The sequence below is a fragment of the Aethalodelphis obliquidens genome, unplaced genomic scaffold (assembly GCF_003676395.1).
Source record: "Aethalodelphis obliquidens isolate GAN/ISIS:26980383/991018 unplaced genomic scaffold, ASM367639v1 scaffold42, whole genome shotgun sequence".
NCBI lineage: Eukaryota > Metazoa > Chordata > Mammalia > Artiodactyla > Delphinidae > Aethalodelphis > Aethalodelphis obliquidens.
Genome location: NW_020837986.1, coordinates 4,479,445 through 4,503,718, shown reverse-complemented (window position 1 = coordinate 4,503,718; position 24,274 = coordinate 4,479,445). Strand labels below are relative to the sequence as shown.

General features: G+C 44.8%; 1 protein-coding gene across 1 annotated transcript in view; it reads right to left on the bottom strand.

The window, feature by feature from the left end:
- The window catches only part of PTPRT (protein tyrosine phosphatase receptor type T), a 1,082,400-nt gene that overhangs the window by 115,789 nt on the left and 942,337 nt on the right, over positions 1–24,274 (bottom strand). Inside the window, exon 16 of the mRNA XM_027078280.1 lies at positions 11,999–12,144. Within this exon, the coding sequence (XP_026934081.1) occupies positions 11,999–12,144 (146 nt within the window). The remainder of the gene's footprint in view (positions 1–11,998; positions 12,145–24,274) is intronic.

The window sequence follows — 24,274 nt, the reverse complement described above, 5'->3', positions numbered from 1 at the left end:
TGCTACATGCTGGGGACACAGTAGTAAGCAAACAGAAATGGTCCTCACCTCTTGAATCTTGCCAACTGTCAGAAGAGTTGGACCTTAAATACATTTGAAAGATGAGGTCAGTGCTGAGAAAACAGAATTCTATGATAGCACCTAACGAAGGAATCCAATCTGGCCTGGGGAGAAAGGGGTCAGAAAAGGAAGAAATCCATGAATTGAGATCTAAAGGAGCCAATTAGAGGAACAGTGTGGGTATAGCCAGTGTTCTAGACGAGGAGTTGTAAAACATTTCTGTTAAGGGCCAGAGAGTAAATATTGAGGTTTTGTGGGCTAGATGGTCTCAATAGCAATTACTCAACTCTACCGATAGGAGCACAGGAACAGCTCTGTATAGACAAGATGCAAACAAACAAGCATAGCTCTTTTCCAGCAAAGCTTTATTTACAAAAACAAAGAGTGTGTTGGATTTGGCCTGTGGGCTGTAGTTTGTCGACCCTGCTGTAGACAGAGCAATGGCATGGGCAGAGGCCCCGTGGGAGAAGGAGTGGGGAAAAGGTGGAGCACTTAGAGAAGAAGGTAGTGTGGCTGGAGGTCACAGAGAAAGGAACAGTGAAATGTGAGAACTTGGAAAAAATGAGCAGGGCAAGATCTGGATGTAAGATCTGGATGGGGACTTCAGTTTTTAGCTTAAGAAAAATCAGAAGCCAGGGAGATATGAGGCAACGTATTTACATTTGCCTTGAATAGATCTCCCTAACTGCTAAGAAGAAAATGAACTAGAGAATGACAAGGATGGATATGAGGACTATTTAGGGGCTATGGACCTTACTGAAGCAGGAGATGATGGTAACTTGGACGAGGATGGAGGTATTGAATGTGGATGGGCTCTACACATATTGAAGAAGCAGAATAATCAAAACTTGGTATTGAATTAAATGTGGAGGGTAAGGGAAAGGAACATGTCAAGATTACTCTACATTGTATCTCTGCTGAATGTATCTCTGATAATCATGTTTAACACATTTCTTCTTGTTTTACTGCCAAGGGATTGAAATTTTACTTTCATTTCCAGCCTTCATATAGTTAGGGAGTCAACTCACATGGCTGGTGAAGTGAAAAGTAAATCACCCAAAGACAGATGAATTACATGGTTAATGGGCCAGAATGGCCTCCCTTCAGCAGACACCATTCTCCACGCAGCTTCTACACGTACCTCTACTAGATGCATCATGCCGTATCACTGTGTCTGTGCTCCCTAAAATATCATGGGATTTCTGGAAGCAGAACTGCCTTTTTCATGTTTGTGTTACCAACACTTAGTATTGTGGTTGGGGGATCTCCTCACTCGACATCTGTCCACTCTAGAGGTAGGTGCAGGTTAGAGATATAATAGACATCTGGTGGTGTAGGCAGTTCCTCTCAATACAGTCAAGAGCATCCTACTGAGTCAGCCTCTAACTAAACATCATGACATACTCCAGAAGCATGTAGGAGACCACCTAGAAAATGATGGAGATGGTAACGCAGGGGACAGAGGGATTCTGCCTGTCCTTGGCACTCTGATCTTTTTCTTCCATTTCCTTGAATTCTGCTTTGCAAAGACGTTCCCTCTCCAAACCTCTACCTCCTGTATCATACCTGCTGTCCACCTCTGTGGGCAGTGGGACAACCTACCACCTGGGCAAGAACTTTACGTGCGCTCCTCAACCTCTGTGATGATGTCAACACTACAGCTCCTTCACTGAATTTCTAAGGTATATAGATCTGCTCCCAACCACTAATATATAAATCAGACTTCAGACTTTTAAAAATTTCTATTTTGATTCAGAAAGTTATGCTTTGCCTACTGAGATCTTATCATAATCCTGGCTGAGTAGACAACCATGAGGCTACCTGATCCATGAACTCATTCACACATTCCAAGGTCCATCTCAGGGTCTGGGTGGACGACCAGAAAGTCTGCACTTGGACTAGTCACGTAGCCCCTTTCATAGACCCCTGTTTTGCCGTCAGCTTTAACTGACTGCTTTTCTGTAGGCACTTCTAATAGGTAAGTCCCAGTTTGATGCTCTGGTTCTTCCATTAACTTGCTAAGTGATGCCAGGCAACGTGTCCCATCTTAATGTGCCTCAATTTCCTTATTCATGGCAAAGTCTTCAATCACTGTGTATATACAATGTAGCAAACATTTATATCTCCAGGCCAGATTCCTCTGCTGAGCTCCAGGCCCACAAATCCAACAGCCTGCTCGACATGTCTTCAGTGATTCAACAGCACTTCAAACCGTATCTGTCTAGATCTGAACTCCCCCGCTCCTGCTTCAAATCTGGCCTCTTCTTGTGCTCATTATCTCATTTAATGTCATCATCACCGCCCACTTAGACGGAGCATAAGCAGAAAAGAGAAGTTTCTGGACTAGGTCCTGGGATGTTGGAATGGTTAGAAGAAGAACCAAGAAAGAAGCATGAGAAGAAGTGGCTGGGGAGGAAGGAGAAAAACCAGGAGAGTAGAAGTTAAGCATGCAAGTATTTCAAGGACAGGCTGCTGACAGGGCAATCACATAAACCCAGGTTCAAACCTCAGTCTGGTTTCTTGGTAGCTGTGTGCCCTTGAGAAAGTTACTTAAAATCTCTGAACCTCAGCTTCCCTGACCTGCCTCATAGAATTGTTGAGATTATGAAATGAAATGATGCATGTAAAGTGCTTTGTCCAGGAATTACTCACAAAATGTTAGCTGGCAGAATTATTATCTGTGTTTTCAACTTACCAAGGCTGTGGCTTTGAGCTGAGGAAAAAAAAACCTAGTCTCTAAGCTCAGCTTATCCTGCTACCTAGCAACTATATATTTACATTTTCAACATCACTTCTTTATCCTTGATTACTTTAACAAGCACTTCCTAAGCGCCCTGTTACCACTCAGGACCACCTGTGAGGTGTATACAATTCTATTTTCTTCTCAAGATGTAGTGGCCTAGCATAAATTGTCAAAAACAAGTTCAGCTCTGTAGCTTTACTGAGGTCTCTTTGAAAGGGTATTGAGAAAGAATGTCTGGGCCAGCTCACAATGAAAGTAAAGGTCTGTAGCTGATAAAATGCTGTCCCTACTTATTTATAATGGAAAGCTGAATCTATACAAATCAAAGAGAATATGAGGCCAGGTTCCAACAACATGCAAGGGCACCTAACACTGGGATCACTCTAATTTCCAAATAGGTTGCCCCTCCTGGAAACTGAATTTAAGTAGGCTACAAATGTAAGTTCCTTCTCAGGCAGGTTCTAGCTACTGTTCCAGACATATCTCTGGCTATATGCTTTCAGAACAAAGCACGCTGTATTTTAAAGCCCCTTCCTCAAGCTCACCATACCCCTTACACCTCCGAGCCTTTGTCCCTTCTATCTGGGATAATCTTTTCCTTGCACTTTCTTCAAATCAAAATCCATTTCCTCACATAGATAGTACTGTCTAACTCACTTAGGCAGAATTAATCACCTGCTGAGCCTCTGATCAGTGTTCCTGGGGCACCACACATGCCTTTTCTCTATCACTTATCGCATTTATTGAAACTAATCCACTTACGAATCTCCTCTTGGAGAACAATAATATCCTTGAAGGAAGAGACTATGTCTTATTTATCTTTACAATCCCTACCCTGCTTAGCATATAGGTGGCAGTCAATGAATATTTAAAGGAACACCTCAGTTATTCCCATAACCAGGAGATGAAAAGTATAATTCGATTTGAGATGGTTAGATTTGTGCAGAAATCGGATTGGGGGTCTACAGAAAATATTAGATAGAAGACAAGCCATTATTGACCATACTTCACTCCTCTGAAGGAGACCAGGGGGCAAGGACTAGAGAGGTCACAGCTCCCAACTCTAGCCCAGGTTTTGCTAGTGACTCCATGAGTGACCTTGAGAAAACTCTCTGGGACTCAGTTTTTCGTCTTTAAGATGAGGAAGTTGGATCAGACGGTGTCTAAGGTAATTCTTAGTTTTGATGGTCTACTATGTCTCCTTTCGGAGTCTAATATCCTTCTCTGACACTTACCTTAGTTTAACTCTTTAATGCTTGGGATGGACAATTTGTTTACTTTCTCAAGGCCACTTAAATTTCCATTTTGCATTTCCAAGGAATAAACAATTCCATTCCACTTTGGGTTGCCAGGAACTTAATAAGTGTGTCCTTTAATCTGTCAGCCAAGAGGATGATTACAAAATACTCAATAATCTCTATAAAATATTCAGTAAAACTGGAGGTGGCAAGCTTGTAACATTCCATTTTTCTCCCAGATTCAGTTTAATCCTGGAGCCTCCAGAAAATATAATTGTCCCTTCAAACAGAACTTTGTGCATTTAAAAAAATTCCTCTTCATGATGTTCTGTTGAGTTCATGGTTTCACTGTGTGACTCATGACTGCTCTTCCTTGTAAATTTCCACTCCTTCCATTCTGACTCTCGGGTTGTTTGCCGTTCAGACAAAAGCACAGAAAGTTCCAGAGACGGTTGTGAAAGGAGCCCTGGGTTTAGGGACCCTCAGCTATATACGAGCTTTAGCAGCCCTCAGGTCCAGCATCGCCAGGCAGCCCCTCTTCCTGGTGCGTCCACCCTGAGAAAGGGAGAATCAGCCTTTCTCTCTCAGTGTGCCCAACTGTACTATCAGAGACGATTCTGCACATAGAAGAACTAGGGCTTTGGAGTCTGACAGTCCGGGGCTTTACTACTAGCCAGCGATTCTCAGACTTGAATGTGCATCAGCATTACCTGGAAGGCTCATTAAAAACAGTGACTGCTGAGCCCCACCGGCGGAGTTTGGGGTTCAGTAGGTCTGGGGCGGGGCCCAAGAATTTGCTTCCAAAAAGTTCCCAGGTGATGCTGATGCTGCTGATCTGGGGACCACACTTTGGGCACCACTGCTTTGAGCAAGTGACTCAATGTTTGCTGACACTGAGCACTTTACTTTCCTTCTCTATAAAATGGGAATAATAACATCTATCTTACAGAAGGCAGTATAGTGGAATGATCTTGGCCGTAGGCTTAGGGGTGTCACACAGACCCAGGTTTAAGTTCCAGCTTAAAAATCTGCCATTTAAAACTATGAGGGCTTAGGCAAGTTCCTTATTATTTAAACCTCAGTTTCCTCACTTGTAAACCATCAGGGATAAGCATAACACACTTATTTAATCCTCCCAACATACCGATGATATAAGATAATGCATATAAAACACTCAGCTGGAAATGGGCTCATAATTAATGCTCATATTATCAATAGATAATATTATAATAGATAATAGATAATATTATCAATAGATAGATAGATATAGATATAGATAGATATATATAGATAGATATAGATATCAATAGATAGATATATAGATAGATATATATAGATAGTATCAATAGATAGATATAGATATCAATAGATAGATAGATATCAATAGATAATATTATCCATAGATAATGCTCATATTATCAATAGATAATAGCCGGTATGATGAATATTAATAGTCTAATAATTATTGTAATTTGAGGCCCCAAACTGGGAGGATTAAGTGAGCTCCTTGGCTAACCCAGCTAGAAATCAAAAATATCTCAGTACACTGGGATAACAGGGTCAAATCTAACCAGAAGACACAGCACAGATGAAATATAAAGTCTTTACTTGAGACCCTCAAATCCCGAGCTGGAAGCCATGAACTCTGTGTGAGGCAGATACGCGATGGACATTTGGAGGTTAATTCAAACGTGAGCAGTGTGTTCTGAACCCAGGTTTGGAAAAGTGAGTGAGGGTGGTGGCAGCCCCCTGAACTTCCAGTAGTTCGGCCCAGGGTAGACTTGGAAACCAAACACTTCATAGACATGGACTAAATGGAGACGGATGCGCCAATCAAGATTTTGAATATGTTGGAAAACAGAAATGTGTACTGAAGAAGGTTGATAGCTGGTGTGAGGGCCGCTGAGCCTGAGGGCAGGACCTGCAGGGCACACAGCTGGCTGCAGCCCAATAGCTGGGGGTGAGGCTCAGAGCTGCAGGAAGAGAAAGACTGATTTCATTACCCTCTGGGACACCAGAGGGCAGACAAGGGCCAGCGTCTGGTTGCTGACCAACCCATACTTTGTGTGCAAAATCAGGAATGAATGGATGGAAGTTACAGAGAGCAGATTTCACCTTAAAAGAAGACAGAATCCAGTACCAGAAGAGCTGGAACCAGATATGGCCTTGGAGCTAGAAGACCTTAGATGAATTCCAGGTCCATCATTCATATATACATACATACATACATACATACATACATACATACATACATATTTGGGTTGTGCAAAGGTGCTCATTGTGGGACCATGAGTCTCCCACACCAGGCTGCAATCTCTCTCTCTTGCTCATCTCTCTCTATATCTATACAGGGCTTGGACCAGCTCAGGAATGCCCGAGGATGGGATGGGACCATCTGGTCTACAGTCCCACTTCCGAAGAAGCTCCTGGTGGGACAATTCTCACAGGTCCTTTCTGGATTACTGGGCAGCTACCTTCCTGCGACAGGCATTTTGGGCTCTGAAGTGGACAGAGGAGCCCAGAGGAGGCTCTGTCCTGTCAGCTAGCAAGGCTATTCACGCTGATCTCCTTTCTTTCCTTCACCCTCCTTTGTGATGGAGAGAAAGCGTAAAGTTGGGGGAAAGACAAGACGCTTGGTTTAGAAAGTAGAACATGGGTCCAAACCTCACTATGGATTCATTATGGGACCTGAGGAAGAGTTTTTAATATCTCAGAGCACCAGTTCCCTCTACTGTAAAATGGGTTTGCTAACAAACATACCAACTAGAGAGGGTTACTGTGAGGACAGAGTAAGATGTCAGATTTGAACATGCTTATCACAGAGCCTGGCACCGGGTGGGAATCTGATTGGCTCCACGCCAGTATCCAGCCACAGGCTCCTTGCAGGACACTGTGGTGGCAGCAGCTTCTGCCCACGTGGTAGAAAAGGGGAGGAGCCATTAGCAGCCTCATACAGTGAGACCAGTGAGTGGTGAGAACTGCATTCCTGGTGCAGGAGAAGGAACATGGATTCTGGAGTCAGGTAACCCTATTTTGGCTTCCAATCCCACCCCGACTCCATGTGTGTGGGACTTTGGGCTTATTTACTCCAGTTCTCTGAAACTCAGTTTCTTCACTTATGAAACGGGAATAATACCTAATTTATAGGGTTTCTAGGAGGCTTAAGAATGGGATTTATATAAAGCTTACAGTCTAGCACACTGTAGGTGCAAATAAAAGTGATCTTCCTATTTGAGCTTTTGTTACTAGAAAGCGCAGAGCCAAACTAGAATTTGAAAGTTGCCAGCCTGCATATTCAGATTACGTTTTCATATAATGGAGTTATATTTGAAAATAACCTGGTCTTGACCCTCTTGTCTTCATTTATGTTTTCCTGATCCTGATTATTTAATTCTCATACAGCTGTTTTACTGTAGGTACTTTTATGGATGTTTTTCTAAATTCTTTGAAGAACTAAGTGGATAAAACCTAACTGATGTCAGGAGAGACAGATCCTTATTATGACTCTGCAAATGCCTGTGTGATTTGCAGCATGGAGTCTCTCTGAACCTCAGTTTCCTCATCTGTAGAATGGGGGTAGTAAGAAACCTACCAGCTCTTTCATGGTGCAGGAATAAGGGTCTATGGCTCCAGGTTTTTGCAAAAGGACTTTTGTAAACTATGAAAAACTTAAAAGTAGGAACATTTATTATTTTTGAGACAATGCCCTGTTTTATTCATTTTTGTAATTACACCCCTCCCCAAACTGTGCTCAGGACTCAGGACAGGGACAGGCACGTACTAAGCACTGAGAAAATGGCCACTAAATCTCACCTCCAAGCCCTCAACAGTGCCTGCTTCTTTATTTAGCAGAGAGCTTGATGGTCTGGCATGTGATGCTCCTTCACCCACCAGACATGAAACCACTGAATAGAATGGAAGCAAAAAAGTGAAGATGGAGTTTACTAACAGTACCCAATGGGCAAGTGAGTCTGCCAAACGCTATTACATGAAGGGTAGACAGCCAAGCCCCGTATCAGAGAATTCAACAGCAATCTGTTCTGAAGCATTTTGATTTGGACTAAAACAAGGAGAGGATAAGACTATGAACAAAAGACATAAAGAAGATTTAAGCAGGAATGTAAAAAGAAAGCAGCAGAAGAAAGACCCAGAAAATGATCCCAGGGAGCAAAAGGTCTCAGAAAAAAATAACAGGCAGGTACACAAGGCAGTAAGATCAAAATCAGATTACTTAATAAAAGCCAGCATTTCTTTCAACTGAAAACAATGCACACTGCTGACAGGCGCTCCTTTTTCCAGAACGCCACAGCACTCCAGAGCAACAGTCCATACCTCACAAAGCCCCCTCACCCCTGCATCCCAGAGGTCACTGGTCCTGTACAAAATTGGGAGGCTTGACGGAACGGATGTTGCAGAACTTAGCAGTCACTTGGAATTGGAAACCCAGGAAAACAAACCCACACAGTTGGATGCAAAGCTTGAATTAGGCCAGGGCCCACCTGTTCAATAATGAAATAATTGCTCAGGGCAGGTTTTTCTGTAATCTTTTCCAATGTGACATCTATTCTTGTGCTCTGCCTCTAGCAATGCTTCTTCAACATTTGCAAATAAGCTCAGGCCCTCCTAAAGACCCGATGCAGAAGCCAGACAGTCACTTCCCTAATGCCACGAAAATAGATTCAATTTTACATACATCAGGGTGATTGCAGAAGCAATTTCTACATCTCCAGTGTAAGCATTACTTACATTTTTTTCCCCTCAAATCACACCCCCGTGATTCCATAGAGCATTTTAAAAGGTACCTGATGCATTCCAGGGCATTCAAAAGAACCCCCAGAGCATGTCTGTGGCTCTAGCCTGAGGACACCAGATGCACAGACAGAATCCTAAAATATTTACTGATTCAAACAAATGCAAAATTTCTTAATAATTGAGTATAATGTCAATTGAATTTTTTCCATCTTTTTAAAAGCAATATCATTAAAATGAATGTACATACAATATACATATACACATGTCTGGGTACGCGTGTTATGTCTGTGTGCATGTATATGTGTGTATGTAAATGTAAAACACACATATATCAATCTTGGAAAGACTGTGTCTGGACTTTAAAACAACTGATTAGATTTTACTGGCTATGCTGCTGCTTCCTCTCCGGCTGGCCAATCCACCTCAGTCTTGGGCGCTTTTATCTTAAGAGTCTAAGTTTTAGCCCACGGGGAAAATGGAGGTGATGTTTCCCCTTGAAATCCAAGAAATTGGTGTTACCCAGGTTTTCATTTGAAATCAGAACGCTTAAGATCAAATACCTACAATTTTGGGATCATGATGTTTGTCATGTGTCTTTGACCATATCTCTTTGGCATTCAGAGTCCTCCCAGGACATTTTTACAAACACAGAAATGGAAAAAAAGGTGCACAAGAGCCTGGCCTGGACAGGAAAGGTTTGGGGTGAATAGGTACCACTTGGCCAGCAGTGCCATCAGCTAGACTTGCTAATGAACTTCCTTGCCTCAGGACAAAAGCAGGAGAGTCAGTGACAAGTTAACACGGCCAAAGGCTTGGGTTGAGCCTTTAAGGACAAACCAAGCCCAGTTCCTTGCTACCCTCTTTTCCACCTCTCCTTCCCTCTGTCGGCATCCTCTTTTCCTGGACCCAAGGGAATGTGAAAATCCCAGAAATTCACCCGGGTGGAGAATGGATTAAGAACTGACTTTGTGTTTAGGCAGACTGCAAACTTGCTCTGCTCTCTGAGGAAAACAGAAGTTAAATATTGACTCATGAAGTAATCAGTATGTGCTGTTAGACTTCATCTTTAAAAGCCATTTCTCAACCTTAAGAAGTATTCAAACTTAGCATCACCAAGAGTGGGCAAAGTGATAGCACGCGTCTATTGAAATGATGCAAAGGGAAGTACATACACAATGTGACCTGTGTAGCATTTTTGCCAAAATGTTTAACCTGAGTGTGATCATGATGGAAAAAATCAGATGAATCTGGACTGTGGAACATTCTGTGGACAACTGGCCTAGACTTTTAAAAGATGTCAGCATCCCGAAAGGAAAATGAAAGGTGGGAGGACTGTTGTAGATAGAAAGGTGATGGGAGACTTGGTGGCCAAATACAAAGTGAGCATCTTGACTGGATCCTGGATCAAAAGATAGTAACAATTAGAGAGAACATTTTAGGGCCATGGGGGAAACTCAGCTATGGACTCTGGTCTATCAGAGATTGAAACAAGGCTATATTTCTTGGGTAAAATAATTTCATTGTGTTTATGCTGAGGAGCTGTCCTAGTTCTCAGGAAACACATGCTGAATTCTTTGGAGGGGGAGTGTCACGATGCCTAAAACTTACTTCTAAATGGTTCATAAAATTATATATATATATATATATATACACACACACACACACACACACACACATATATATATATATAAAATGTATGTATACATATAGTGTGTGTGTGTATATGAGAGAGAGAGAGAGAGCAAATATTGCAAAATGCGAACAACTGGTGAATCTAGGTAAAGACTACATGCGTATTCATTTTACCATTTTTTTCAGTCTTTATAGGTTTAAAACAAAATCTCTCTTTCCCAAGGTAGCACGTCAATATTTGAAAATAGCTGTTGCCTCTTTCAAAGTTCAGCCTTCTTAACAGGGTGCCTGTAAGGACCCCCTGCGTGGTTTTTACAAAATCCACATCCTGAGTCCCCATCCCACTCCCCGTGCCCCAGGAGATTTGGATTCAGCAGGTAAGGTGTGGGGCTCAGGTATGCGGATTTTGAAAACTGCCTCAGGTAGGTGCTGTGGTACACTTGAGGTTAGGAATCATGGGTCTGAGGTACCCTTGGATCCTGGACCCATCAGGAAGCAGCTATGTAACTGTGGGAAGGTCAGCCAAACACTGAGCTCTGCATACATCATCTATAAAATGGGAACAATCATACTAAGCATCTCACAAGGCTGTGGTACAGACGAAGGTGGTCTGTAAATACTTGTTTCCTTTCTTTCTTCATCCTCATAGATCCCCGTCATCCCAAATTGACCTTATCTAAGTGATTTTTACAAAGTATGATTTCTTCCCTTTGCCACTGGCACAGTGTAGGGGGAACATTTGTCTCTGCTCATATTCCTTTAGATTTCCTGCTTTCCCTTTGGAGCAGAGGCGGGGGAATCTAGCATTTCTACGCAATTCAGAAAAAGAACTGGTTTTCAGAAAGTTAAGAGCAAAAGTCAGCACTCTTGAGTCTGATCCCCAAGATCAGACTAAACTAAACTAGCTGTAGTTTACTAGTCTTGATGTTCTCCTCTGGATGGGGTGAACCCTGAAATTGTAGCCACTACAATTAGCTTGGGATCCTGTATTAACTCTGCACGAGGACACCGTCGCTCTTGACTAAATGCCACTTGGACCACTAGCTGTGTCTTGAAACTGACCAAGGCTTGGAAGGCATGCCTTCCAGTTCTGGATACGTTACTCATCAGCCATGGGACTTTGGAGAAGTCTGAGCCTCAGTTTCACAAGCTGAGGAATGGAGACAGTGATGACGCATAACTCATCTACTTTATGTGGTTATGTGCAGCACTGTTTTGATAACTGTAAGACAATCGATTCAGCTTGGCATATTTTTCTCCTTAAGGGCACAACCATGTCTTCCTTCTTCTTTTTTCTTTTTTTTTTTTTTTTTTTACTATTATTAGTTTTAACCTGCCTCTGTGTACACAAGCAGCGGTTAAGATGGCTTGCCCTCATTTCCATCTGCTTTGAGGTTCTGAAATTCTCCTTTTCGGATGGGTGGCCCGAAGGGAGCACCTTCCTCCTGGACCACCCCAGGGAAGCATCCAGACTCCATGTCCTATAGCACCTGACACTGTGAGGGGTCAACAGCAGAGGTACCAGGGTCAAGCGGGTACGGATGTCCCCTTCCCCTTAGTTGGCTCAACTTACTGAATCCATTAACGTCCTGTGAGCTAGAGAAGCCTTCGTCGTTGCGGCCGGTGCTGAGCTTGGTGGTGGGTTTGTCGGCCGAGGCCACGGGCCCCATCTCCCTCTGTGCTCCACTCTGTGTCTCCTTCTGCTTCTTGGCCAGCTTCCTTTGGGACATGTGCAAGGGGAATAAAATCACAGTCAGATGGTGACAGTTGCATCCAAGCACCGGAAGATCAGACTGTTCTTTTTCCCCATCCATCATCCTCAACCCCCAAACCTGGTCCATTTTCCAGAAACAGAGTCAAGGCAGGTCTTCCAAGGTCAAGGTGGAATAAACCTAAGTCTTCCTGAAACTGCTAAAGGCCTCCATTTGCTCAGAAATATGACATTTATCCTGCCTCATCCTCAGCAATGGGTGTGTTCTTTACTTGAGCTTAAAATGGGAAATAATGAGATTTGCACAACACTTTCCTTACTCTCCCTTGAAAGGGAAGAAGAGGCAGGGGGACCTTTCTGTTCCCATGGCTCTGAATGAGATTCACAATGGAGTCTGGCCTTTCTCAGGGATTGAGCTCATGAAATAGCCCACCAAACAAAGGTAGATTGAAGTAGGGGCTGGTGTGGGCAGTGGGTAAGGGTGAAGGTGAGTTAGTCTTATATCTCAAAAGGATAAAGGTTAAAGCAGAACTTGATGCAGTTATTCCCATAGTGACCCTCAGAACCAGATGGGCATTTGGAATGATGATGATGACGACGACGATGATGACGACAAAGTATAGCAGTGATGCTCAAACTCGTGTAAATTAGAATCACTCTGAGAGCTGAAAAAGCACACAGATCCTAGATTCATACAAGTAGGACAGGCACTAGACCTTTGGCCACCAAGTTCCCCAGGTGATTCTGACACCAACCACTGGAGGTTGAAACCATCAGCTTTGGCATCAGGCAGACCTGGGTCCAGATCCTACCTCCATAGCCTGTGGCTGCATGATACACGGCAAGCTCCTTAACCTCAGTAAGTTCTGAACTTAACAGGCCAACCTCATAGGGATTAAGTGAGGATTAAGTGAGATAATGTGTTCGGAGCACAGCGCCTGGCACACAGTGAATGTTTAACACGTGGCAGCTGCTACTCCTGTTTTTGTGTCATCAACTGGTCCAACTGCATTCCGCTGCTGGAATCCTCTCTCCAACAGTCCCGCTGTGGAATCCCATCCCCCCTGGATTACAGCAAGTGATGGAGACTTTGGCAGCTCACTGGGAGGCTGAGAGTTGAAAAGTTCTTTGTATGGATTTGAAATCTACTCTCTTTAAATGTCAACTACTGGGTCTCAGATTTATTGCCAGAGATATAAAAATATGACTAACCCCACTTGCATATGACAGTTTTCCAAATATTTCTAAATAAACAACCTGGTCCCTCTGAGTTTACCCAACATTTATGTATCTAAATATAGTAATTTTGTTCCTATCATGTGCAAGGCTATGGGTTACACATTAAATATCTGGAGGGTATATTCTCCCAGGTCCCTTGCTCCATTTTTTCACAGGACTTGGCTTCCAATCCAATCTTGGTCTCTCCTATTTCAACACGGAAAGGACATGTTTCCGTGATGTCCCAGAGAGGTCAAATTCAGCACCACCTAGGAAATATTCAAAGGTGAGCCCATCTGATAATGAAACAGGCAGTTTCAAGAGGTAATGATCCCCCTGTCAGAAGACAGTAAACCTAGACTCAGAAGTATTCTAGAGGCTTTCATCTAGGATCACTTCTAGTTTGATGGTATTTTCCTTCACATGGAGTTAATCTAGCTGTAGACCGCACAGAAGAATGGCAGGTGGCACACTCAAGTGAGGAGAGAAAATGTATAAAAGGACTACTGACCAAGTGAGAAGGGTGTAAGGGGAACCCGAGGTATAATACAGTGATAGGAAAGCTGTTCATCACCTGTGGGTCCAGGCGGACAAGCAGAGGAGGCAGCAACCAGAAGCCAAAAGGCGTTGTGAAGAGTAGGACACCTGTATAGAAGCAGTGAGCTTCTCCCAAGGGATCCAGCCAGTCCTGGATGGCCCCCACAGAGAGGGAACCAGAGGCACAGACTCCCTGACTACATCCTCCCTCCCCCACCTGACCTCCTAGAGTGGCTCACATTAGCTGAACCCAACTGGAAGCCAAAGGCATGGCACCCATTTAGATCTTGCTCTGTAAGCAGACAGCAGAGTAGAGAAGCGTGGAGAGTGAATCTGGATCCAGGAAGAGAAGAGCTTTTGTCTGTTTGAAGACAAATGCAGCCTAAAATGCAATTCCTCTTCTTTTTTGTTTTTCTTTCTTTTTTTTTTTTTTAATTTGCCTGGGGAAAGAAGGGCGCTCAGGAATAGAAGTGCATCTTTTGGTTACAATGCTGTGGCCACAGGCATGCTGCTCCACTAGTGAAACTATTCCAGGCAGACAGAAAAACAACAAGAAATGAAGCATTCGGTCACTTGGGCCTTTTCTCACCATTGGCAGGCAATCGGCCAGCAGGCAGGGGGAACGCAAATGAAAGAAAAACGAGTAATTCTGCTACTGATGACATTTCAAAGTTTTATTCTTCATTTATTATCAAAAAGGAGTGTGTTTCAAAATGTATAGGTGGAGCTTCCCTGGTGGTGCAGTGGTTAAGAAACTGCATGCCAATGCAGGGGACACGGGTTCGCGCCCTGGTCCGCGTGGATCCCACGTGCCACGGAACAACTAAGCCTGCGCGCCACAACTACTGGGCCTGCGCTCTAGAGCCCGTGCTCCGCAACAAGAGAAGCCACCGCAATGAGAAGCCCGCGCACCACAACGAAGAGCAGCCCCTGCTCGCCACAACTAGAGAAAGCCCGTGCACAGCAACGAAGACCCAACACAGCCAAAAATAAATAAATAAATTAAAAATAAATAAATTAAGAAGGTATATGTGACCTTCTTAATCATAAATTTGAAAAGATATACAGCAGACCCCCTGCCTCCATCTGAGTTCTGCTCACACCGCCCCAGCAGGAAATAAAGGGAAATCCGATAAGAAAATTAACTTTCAAACTATAAATGAGCATGTACTGGAGGCTTTGATATTTCCTTACGGCAGAACTCCCAACCAATCTCATTCTATTCAGGGTAAGATAATATGGAAAGAGTTGTCTTAGGCACAAATCACTGGTTTCCAAAGGAATAAAAAAAAAAGGTCTTGCTGCATCTATGAAAAACGGCATTTTACAGAAATGTTTGGGTAGCTCTGAACCCCTGGATAAAAAAAAAATTTTTAATGGAGCCTCTCTAAAACATAGACATTTAAAAACTGGACAACGGAGTGGTAAAAATCTCAGGTTTTTACATCCTTACTTTTTCACCCATGGTTGACACTATGTTTTCATGGTGATGATGATGCTATATAAAATTTTAAAATATGTAGACAGGTGTTTCAGCTACAAAATGGAAATGGAAGGGATGTAGAAGGAAATAAAACACAAAACCATACTTTTGGGATCTTATTCAAAATTTAATCACTAAAAACCCTCTTAGTAATTTAGGAAAAATCGTATTTATTCCTATAGTCATAGAGTTTAGTTGATCCCCTTCCCTTTTTCCTGAAGAGAGGGGGACATCCCAAACTTGGGAGTGGGGCATACAAGACCTATGGCTCCAGGCTTCAACTCAGCCTCATTTTCCACACGTGTCTCCTTTTAGGAAACACCAACTACCTCATCTTCCTGTCCTAACCATTCCTCAGTACTCCCTACTCCTCAGTGTGCCCCCATTCTTCTCCCCGGGCCACCTCCTCTTCATCCTTCGAGGCTCAGTGGCATTCAAATGTCACATCTTGGGCTTCCCTGGTGGCGCAGTGGTTGAGAGTCCGCCTGCCGATGCAGGGGACGTGGATTCGTGCCCCGGTCCAGGAAGATCCCACATGCCGCGGAGCAGCTGGGCCCGTGAGCCATGGCCGCTGAGTCTGCGCGTCCGGAGCCTGTGCTCCGCAATGGGAGAGGCCACAGCAGTGAGAGGCCCGCGTACCGCAAAAAATAAATAAATAAATAAAAAATGTCACATCTTCTCTGAGGTTTCCTCTTGCTCCCTAAACAGATGTGTGGTTTTCTCTTCCGGGCTGACTCTCCCATTGAACACAAATTTACTCAGCACCTACACGTGCCAGTCTCTGCTGGATGTAAGAAGTTCATAGCGTCAAACACTGGACATGATCTTGACCTTCATAGAACACAGACACTAGAGGCAAAGACAGGCACTAAACAGGTAAATACACGAATCGATACAAAATCACAAAGGTGATTTTCCTTCTTTTCCAAGAAGGAAAAATACATATAGCTAGGGGAGAGCAGCAAATCGCTGGTCTGAACCCTGTCAGGAGATCAAGGAGGGCCTCGCTGCCATGGCAGCCAAGCACTTGACTAATCCAATTGCGGTGATTCAACCCTCCTACCCAGGAAGGCAAGAACCTCTTGGGTGAACCTCTTTCGACTTCCCGTACCTACTCCAATTTCTTGCTGAGTGTCTGGCACACAGCCAGAGCTCAATAAATTTGTTGTGCAAATTTATGTTTAAAAGTCTACAATCTGAAGTGTAGAAAAGACTGTCATTCTACTCTGAGTACAAATTATAACCACTTAAAAAAAAGATATATGCAAGGAAAGAGGAAGAAAAAGCTGCATGAAACTAGTTTGTGGCCTGAAATACTTCCAGTTAATGAATTATTTTTGTCTAAGAACTTAGCATTTCCTTCCTGGGGTGTTTGAAGAATTGATGGAATGTTCATAGAAGTCAGAGACTTTTTTTTTCCTCAGAGCCCACAGAATAGCCATAGCTATAGAATGTTTTTTTAAAAAAACTCATATAAGATAGTCACATGATATATGGGATGGTCGCATAACTCATGCTGTCCTCACAACCCTCGAGACTCAAGCACTTGTGACTTCCCGAACTTGGAATTTTTTCCCCCGCAGTTGTCCTGAGATTCCCGCCAATTGGGTCACACAATTTCACCAGCAGGGGGTACCAAGAGCTGTTAAAAAGAGAGCATTGTACAAGCCTATCTATTCCTCTGCTGGGTCACCTCTAGAGCTGAAGAATGTTTTAAGACATAGCAATCCGAAGTTCCCTGCTTCTGACTGGTTGGGACAATGTGATGTGGTGGGTGGTATTCTTCCTTCTAACAGATCACTCGGAGGGTCCCCCGACTTTTGCTGGTGAGCTGAGCGAGGGTAGGTGGCCAGGGATGTGCCCACGATGGACCATGACTTCTGTGGTTCATCCTGAGCACCACTCTTGATAAGGGAGGGTGGCAGGTGGAATGGCTCCACGGAGAGGACTGTAAGGGCTGTGAAAGGTTCTGGAATCATGCTATGAGAGGAGAAGGAAGAGTGTCTGAAACAGGGATGTTTCTCATGGAGAGGGAACATTCTGGAATGCCCTCTTCACACACGTGACATCTGGCTCTGTGTGGTCCCAGGGGTCAGAATTAGAACCACCACATTGGCTTGACACAAGGAAAAACTTTCTAGCAAAGTGGAACTGCTTGGGTCTCTTGTGGAAGTGCCTAGTGCCGAACTGCCCTTCCCACGTTTTCTTCTTCGGCAACCTTCTCTTCACCTTTAAGGGGCCAACTCAAAGGCCCCCTACTCTTAGAAGTTTTTGTCTCCTCCCTAAAGTTAGTAGTTTATTTCTCTTTGCACATTAATTGGTTGGAAAAATATTTAATGAGCACCTACTTTGTTGGTGGTTAGACAGAAGTGGCTGTTAGACAGCAGGAGACCATGATGTGAAAAGCCAGACATGACCCCTGCTCTGTTTAGGCTTTTGGAAGTAATGAGCCCTCCATTATTGGAGGAGTTCACGGAGAGACTCAGAAACTACCTAGGAAAGAGGTGGTAGGGATTCCAGCATCTGGACCCTGCAAAACCCTTGAATATGTGGGTGGAGAACAGGAGACCCGGACAATTGAGGGAGAGTGTTGGTTCCATAGGGCTCTTCCCTGGATGTGAAGAGCCATATGCCCACTTTCCAGGGGAGACACTGACCAGGCACTCTTTCCTTTCTCCATAGGGTTTTCACTGACCCATCCTCCACTGGCATCTCTGGACAGACTTTCCTGGGAAAACACAAAGGGTGGAACCCTGGAGCCAGAGAGATATCTCAGTCCACAGAAGGTAGACAAAGAAAACACAGCTGAAACTCTACTCCTATTAAAAGCCAGCATTGTGCTCTTTGAAGCCCGGACAGACACTTCTATGCTGACATGATTGAATCTCTAATTAAATTTATACATCAGAAACTGGAAGGGAACTGCACCATTCTCTTATTTTGTAAAAGAAACTGAGGCCAGACAGGGGAGGAGCTTAGACAAGTCATGCAGCATTTCAGTGGAAGCCACAGGACCCTAACCTTGCTTTCTGCCTGCCAGCTCAGGACACCTGTTCCAACTTTCCTCTACCTCTCCTTCTGGGATAAAACCAGAAGTGCAAGTTCAGTCCATGGTAACAATTCTAGCCCCTTATGAATGCAGCAAAACCTCATTAATCCAAACTCCACTAACTCAGAATAACTGTAGTTGAGGCAGAGGCTGGGCTCCCGCACAGCAGAGTTGATAGTGTAAACGAGAATACGGAAAAGTGCAGCATTAAAAGGAGAACACACCACTTTCTCTTCTTTCAGGAGGCAGGATGGCACAGCAGTTAACATCAACTTTGGTGCCAGACAGCCTGGCATCAAAACCGGGCTCTATCTCAGACTAGCTGTGTGAGTTCTTGCAAGTTACACATGCCTTTGCATGTCAGTTTCCTCCTGTCTATAGAATTGCAGGTAGCAGCAGTGCTTCCAGGGAAAGGAAAGTGTTTGTGAAGATTAAATGGTGTGTAGTTACCAAAGCATTTCCCCCAGTGCGTGGTACACAGTAAGCACTCAGTAAATGCTCTCTGGTTATCTTTTTTTTTTTTTTTTTGCGGTACGCGGGTCTCTCACTGCTGTGGCCTCTCCCGTTGCGGAGCACAGGCTCTGGATGCGCAGGCTCAGCAGTCATGGCTCATGGGCCCAGCCGCTCCGTGGCATGTGAGATCTTCCCGGACCAGGGCACGAACCTGTGTCCCCTGCATCTGCAGGCGGACTCTTAACCACTGCGCCACCAGGGAAGCCCTCTCTGGTTATCTTTTAAATATAGGAAACAGCCATGTTGATTTAAATAGCTTCATTATTTATTAAATATGAATCCTCTAAAATAGATACCCTGAAGAATGGCTTTTCTCTAAAAACATTCTTTGATGTATTCTACAGCCGTGCTTCTCAACCCTGGCTGCACAAATCATTTGGGGAGCTTTAAAAATTACTGATGAAGGCTTCCCTGGTGGCGCAGTGGTTGAGAATCTGCCTGCCGTTGCAGGGGACATGGGTTCGTGCCCCGGTCAGGGAAGATCCCACGTGCCGCGAAGCGGCTGGGCCCGTGAGCCATGGCCGCTGAGCCTGCGCATCCGGAGCCTGTGCTCCGTAACGGGAGAGGCCACAACAGTGAGAGGCCCCCGTACTGCAAAAAAAAAAAAAAAAAAAAAAATACTGATGAGATTCTAATTTAATTGGTCTAGGGTGCAGCCTGGGCATTTGGGTTTTTAGAAGCTCTCCAGGTGGTCGTAATGTGCCACCAAGCTTAAGCACCACCGATGTAGAACACTGATTTCTCCAAGTAGTCTCTGGACCAGCAGTATCGGCTTCACCTGGGAACATACTAGAAATGCAGTTTCTCCAGCCCCACCCCTGACCCACGAATCAGAAACTCCAGATGCGTAATAAGCACTCCAGGCAATCCTAATGCATGCTGAAGTGTGATATCCCCATTGCGGAGAACCCACTCTTCAGCTGATCTGAATTATTGAAGAGTCCCTATCACGGTGGAGGACCAGCACCAGGAGGTAGGACAGCTGGGTGCCAACCCCAGGTCTCCAAATACCTCACCGAGTTACCAGGGACACACTGTTTCCACTTTCTGGTATTGACTTCAATATAGGGGAGAGCTGGCATCTGAGAACCACAGCAAGAACTGATGCTTTTTTTTTTTTTTGTGGTACACGGGCCTCTCACTGTTGTGGCCTCTCCCGTTGCGGAGCACAGGCTCCAGACGCGCAGGCTCAGCGGCCATGGCTCACGGGCGCAGCCGCTCCACGGCATGTGGGGTCTTCCCGGACTGGGGCACGAACCCGTGTCCCCTGCATCGGCAGGCGGACTCTCAACCACTGCGCCACCAGGGAAGCCCAGAACTGATGCTTTTTAAATGACTGTTACCGGTTGAACTGTGTTCCCCTAAAAGATATACTGAAGTCCTAACCTCTGGTACCTGTGAATGTGACCTTATTTGGAAATAGGGTCTTTTTTTTAAAAATAATCTCAAAAATTTTATTGCCTCTTTACAGAATTAGATATTTTACTTTAGAAATATTTTACTAATATGACAGGAAAAAAGTCACTACCATTCGTTTTGTTCACTCATATCCATTCTCAGCAACCTCAAGTTAAAAAGGAGATACAATTTTAGAAAAATACAAAAAATTATTAAGTGTTTCCTTAATAAGACAGCAGTTTCTAAAACTTCTCCCAAAATCCTACTAAAATATTTATAATACGGAGAAAAAAGGGAAAACCCACAACTGTTCTCAAGTTTTCTAGAAGCAAAATTGGTGGCCAATGCAGGCTTGGAAAGAGGGTCTTTACAGATGCAATCCAGTTAAGGTGGCCCTAATCCAGTATGACTGGTGGTCTTACAAGGAGACGGGAATTTGGAGAGAGACGCACAGGGAAAGGGCTGTGTAAGGACAGAGGAGGAGAATGGAGTGAGGCAGCTGCAAGCCAGGGAATGCTGAGGATTTTACAGCCATCACCAGCAACTACGGAGAGGCAAGAAGGATTCTACGCAGAGCCTCAAAGGGAGCCTGACCTCCACTGACACCTTGATTTCAGACTTCCAGCCTCCAGAACTGTGACAGAATACATTTAGTTGTTTTAAACCATCACCTTGTTATGGCAGTCCTACGAAATGAATACACTGACCATGAAACAATAAATCCTAAATTTACTGTATTTATTTAATAAACATGCATATAGCACTTAATCCTTTCCAGGCACTATTTAAGGCTATCACAAACACAGTGTATTAACTTCTTGAATTCTCTTAGTAACTCTAGGAGATTGATAGTATTACTAACCCCGTTTTGTAGATGAAAGAATGAGGCAGAGTTGAAGTAACTCACTGAAAGCCACACATGCTTTAAGAGATAGAGCTGGGGGCTTCCCTGGTGGTGCAGTGGTTAAGAATCCACCTGCCAATGCAGGGGACACGGGTTCAAGCCCTGGTCCGGGAAGATCCCACATGCCGCAGAGCAACTAAGCCCGTGCGCCACAACTACTGAGCCTGCACTCTAGAGGCTGCGAGCCACAACTACTGTAGCCAGCACGCCTAGAGCCTGTGCTCCACAACAAGAGAAGCCACTGCAATGAGAAGCCCGTGCACTGCAACGAAGAGTAGCCCCCTGCTCGCTGCAACTAGAAAAGCCCGCACGCAGCAACGAAGACCCAGCACAGCCAAAAATAAATAAATAAATTAATTAATTAAGAAGAGAGCTGGGATTCAAACTCAGGCAGTCAGGCCTCTGAATGTTCTTTAAGATTCCCTGTTACGTCACGCTAAGTCAAGGACCCACACATGTATACCCTTGTCCCAAAGCTTTCTCAGCTGGCTCCTTGCCTCTCCAGGCAAACACACAGTGACACATATAAGCACATACATGCAGCCAGAAAGCTGACATCTGTATCCACTCACATCCTTTAGGCATTACACATCCTGTCTGCTCATTACCTCTGCTGGGTACCAATCCTGGAAGATAACTGGTGGGTCCTTCCTCTCCTACCCCCATCACCCTACCTTGGGGCTTCTCCACGCTTCCACCAGAATGGCAAAGTTACAGAAGCGATAGTAGCACATCTTATCACAATTCAAAAGGTCAAGGGACCTTGGCCACCACCTCTGACACCTCCATCTCTCTGCTGTCTTGCTCTCCACGTCTGTGCCTCTACCTGCCTCTGCTTCTCTCGCGGCCTGTGGCTGCCCTTCTGTCTTCCTTGCCTGGGTGGGCTCTCTTTCCACTAAGGACAGAGTCAGACCCAGTCTGACGATCCTCTGGAGCAGGGCAGGGGAATCTGCATAGCAGAGGGCCTAAGACAGAGGCAAGGCCCTCCTGCTGCTGGGTACATGGCCACACTACCCCTTAGATCCTCAAGAAGAGCCTAGTGGGAACTCCATCAGCTCTGGAACAAGACTGCCTGAGTCCAAATCCTGGCTCCAGTTTACTGGCTATGTAGCCTTGGACAATTAGCCTCTTTGTAACTCAGTTTCCTCATCTGTTAAATAGGCATAATTATTGTGAATTCTCACAACAACCATTTGCAGTAGATGCTGACTTATAAATATTAAAGTACTTACAATAGGATCTGTCATCTCCCAAACGAGCTCCATATAAGTGTTTGTTAAATACCAGGCAATGGGAAGGAAATAAATGCTTCAAAGGAACATGAGGACAGAATCTATGGCACAGACAGTGGAAACTTCCCTGAATGCTTTCAGACCACTGGGCTCTGAACCCCTGGGCTAGACAAAATGCCCTCTGCTCTTAGCGTTGCGGAAATATCACGGACCTTGGCCCCAGGCTAACCTGGTTCTAACCAGCTGCGTGATCATGACTGTGGCTCTGTCTCTACGAGACTCATGCATAGAAAAGTATTTGATAAGCCCTATTTCACAGAGTTACTAGGATGATTAGAAATAATGTGTTAATTCCCTAGCATGGTCTTTGGCCTATAACAGACACTCAGCAAATGCTATTTCTTTTTCTCCCCCTTCTTCATACTGGCCATCTGCATTCCTTCTTCCTTGCTTTTTTTCTTTTTTTCTTTTTTTGCGGTACGCAGGCCTCTCACTGTTGTGGCCTCTCCCGTTGCGGAGCACAGGCTCCAGACGTGCAGGCTCAGCGGCCATGACTCACGGGCCCAGCCTCTCCGCGGCATGTGGGATCTTCCCAGACCCGGGCACGAACTCATGTCCCCTGCATTGGCAGGCGGACTCTCAACACTGTGCCACCAGGGAACCCCCATGCTTTATTTTAATTTTAACTTGGTGTCTGATCTGCTCCCTGAGATGAGCACTCCAGGGAACCAAGGTAACTACTGAATACTTTTTCTTTCTCTGCCCATTTTGATCCATCCATACCTTGTGCTTATTCGACCATAAACCAAGCCAGATACTCGGACAGATACTTTTCTCCCAGTCACTCTTTGACCCTCAGTTTCAGGCCATTACAAGTTACAGAATCCTGGATTCTCTGGGCTGGAAAGTCATTCTTCCACTCCAGCTGGGAGACCCCTTGCAACACCCCCCAGCAGGTGGATGTCCCCCTCTCCACCCCCGTGACTGTCCAACTCCAGAGACAAGGGCTCATCACCTCTTCAGGCAGCCCCTTCTAGGTCTCTATATGAGGATTAGTCTCTGAGCTGAGGCTGAGCTGAACTCTGCCTCTTATTTCTTATGCCCTCTTGGACACCGGTCGATGGTCTGCCTGCTTTTCACATCTAGCCTGTGCATGGATGAACTGATGGCTATCACCTTCCAAACTTTACCCCAAGCAACCTCTTCCAAGCAGTCTCTCCTGATCACCGAGGCTCCGTGTTCCTTCCCCAGCTCAGCCAACCTCCTTCTGCATTTCACACCCCTGTACCTGCACCTCTTCTCAGATCTCAACCCAGGGCTCCCAGGGGTGCTCTCTCTTTTACCCCCAGCCCACCCCAGACCTTTACTCCCCATCCAGAAATCACTCCTGCTTGCCAGATGGTCAGCCTCCATGGTTATCTCCCCTGCTAGACTGTAACCGCAGGGGCAAGGTCCATGCCAGCCTTGTTCACCTTGTGCAGACAGGGCCTTACACAGATAGGGCCTTGCACACATAGGGCCTTGCACACATAGGGCCTTGCATAGTTTTGGGCACAAGCAGGTACTCAGTACACACTTGTTGAATTAATGTATTAACAGATAATCACAAATCCTTCAAGTTCCATCTCAAACACCACTTGTTCCAGGAGGCATTTTCTGACCTCTCCCTTATAGGACATACCTCACTTCTGTTTTATATCCTAGTCGTTGGCCTGCTCACTCTCCTCGCCCCTCATTATAACAATTTGCATAATGCATATTAGTTCATATATTTCCTCTAGCACCAGTTCAGCACTTGGCACCA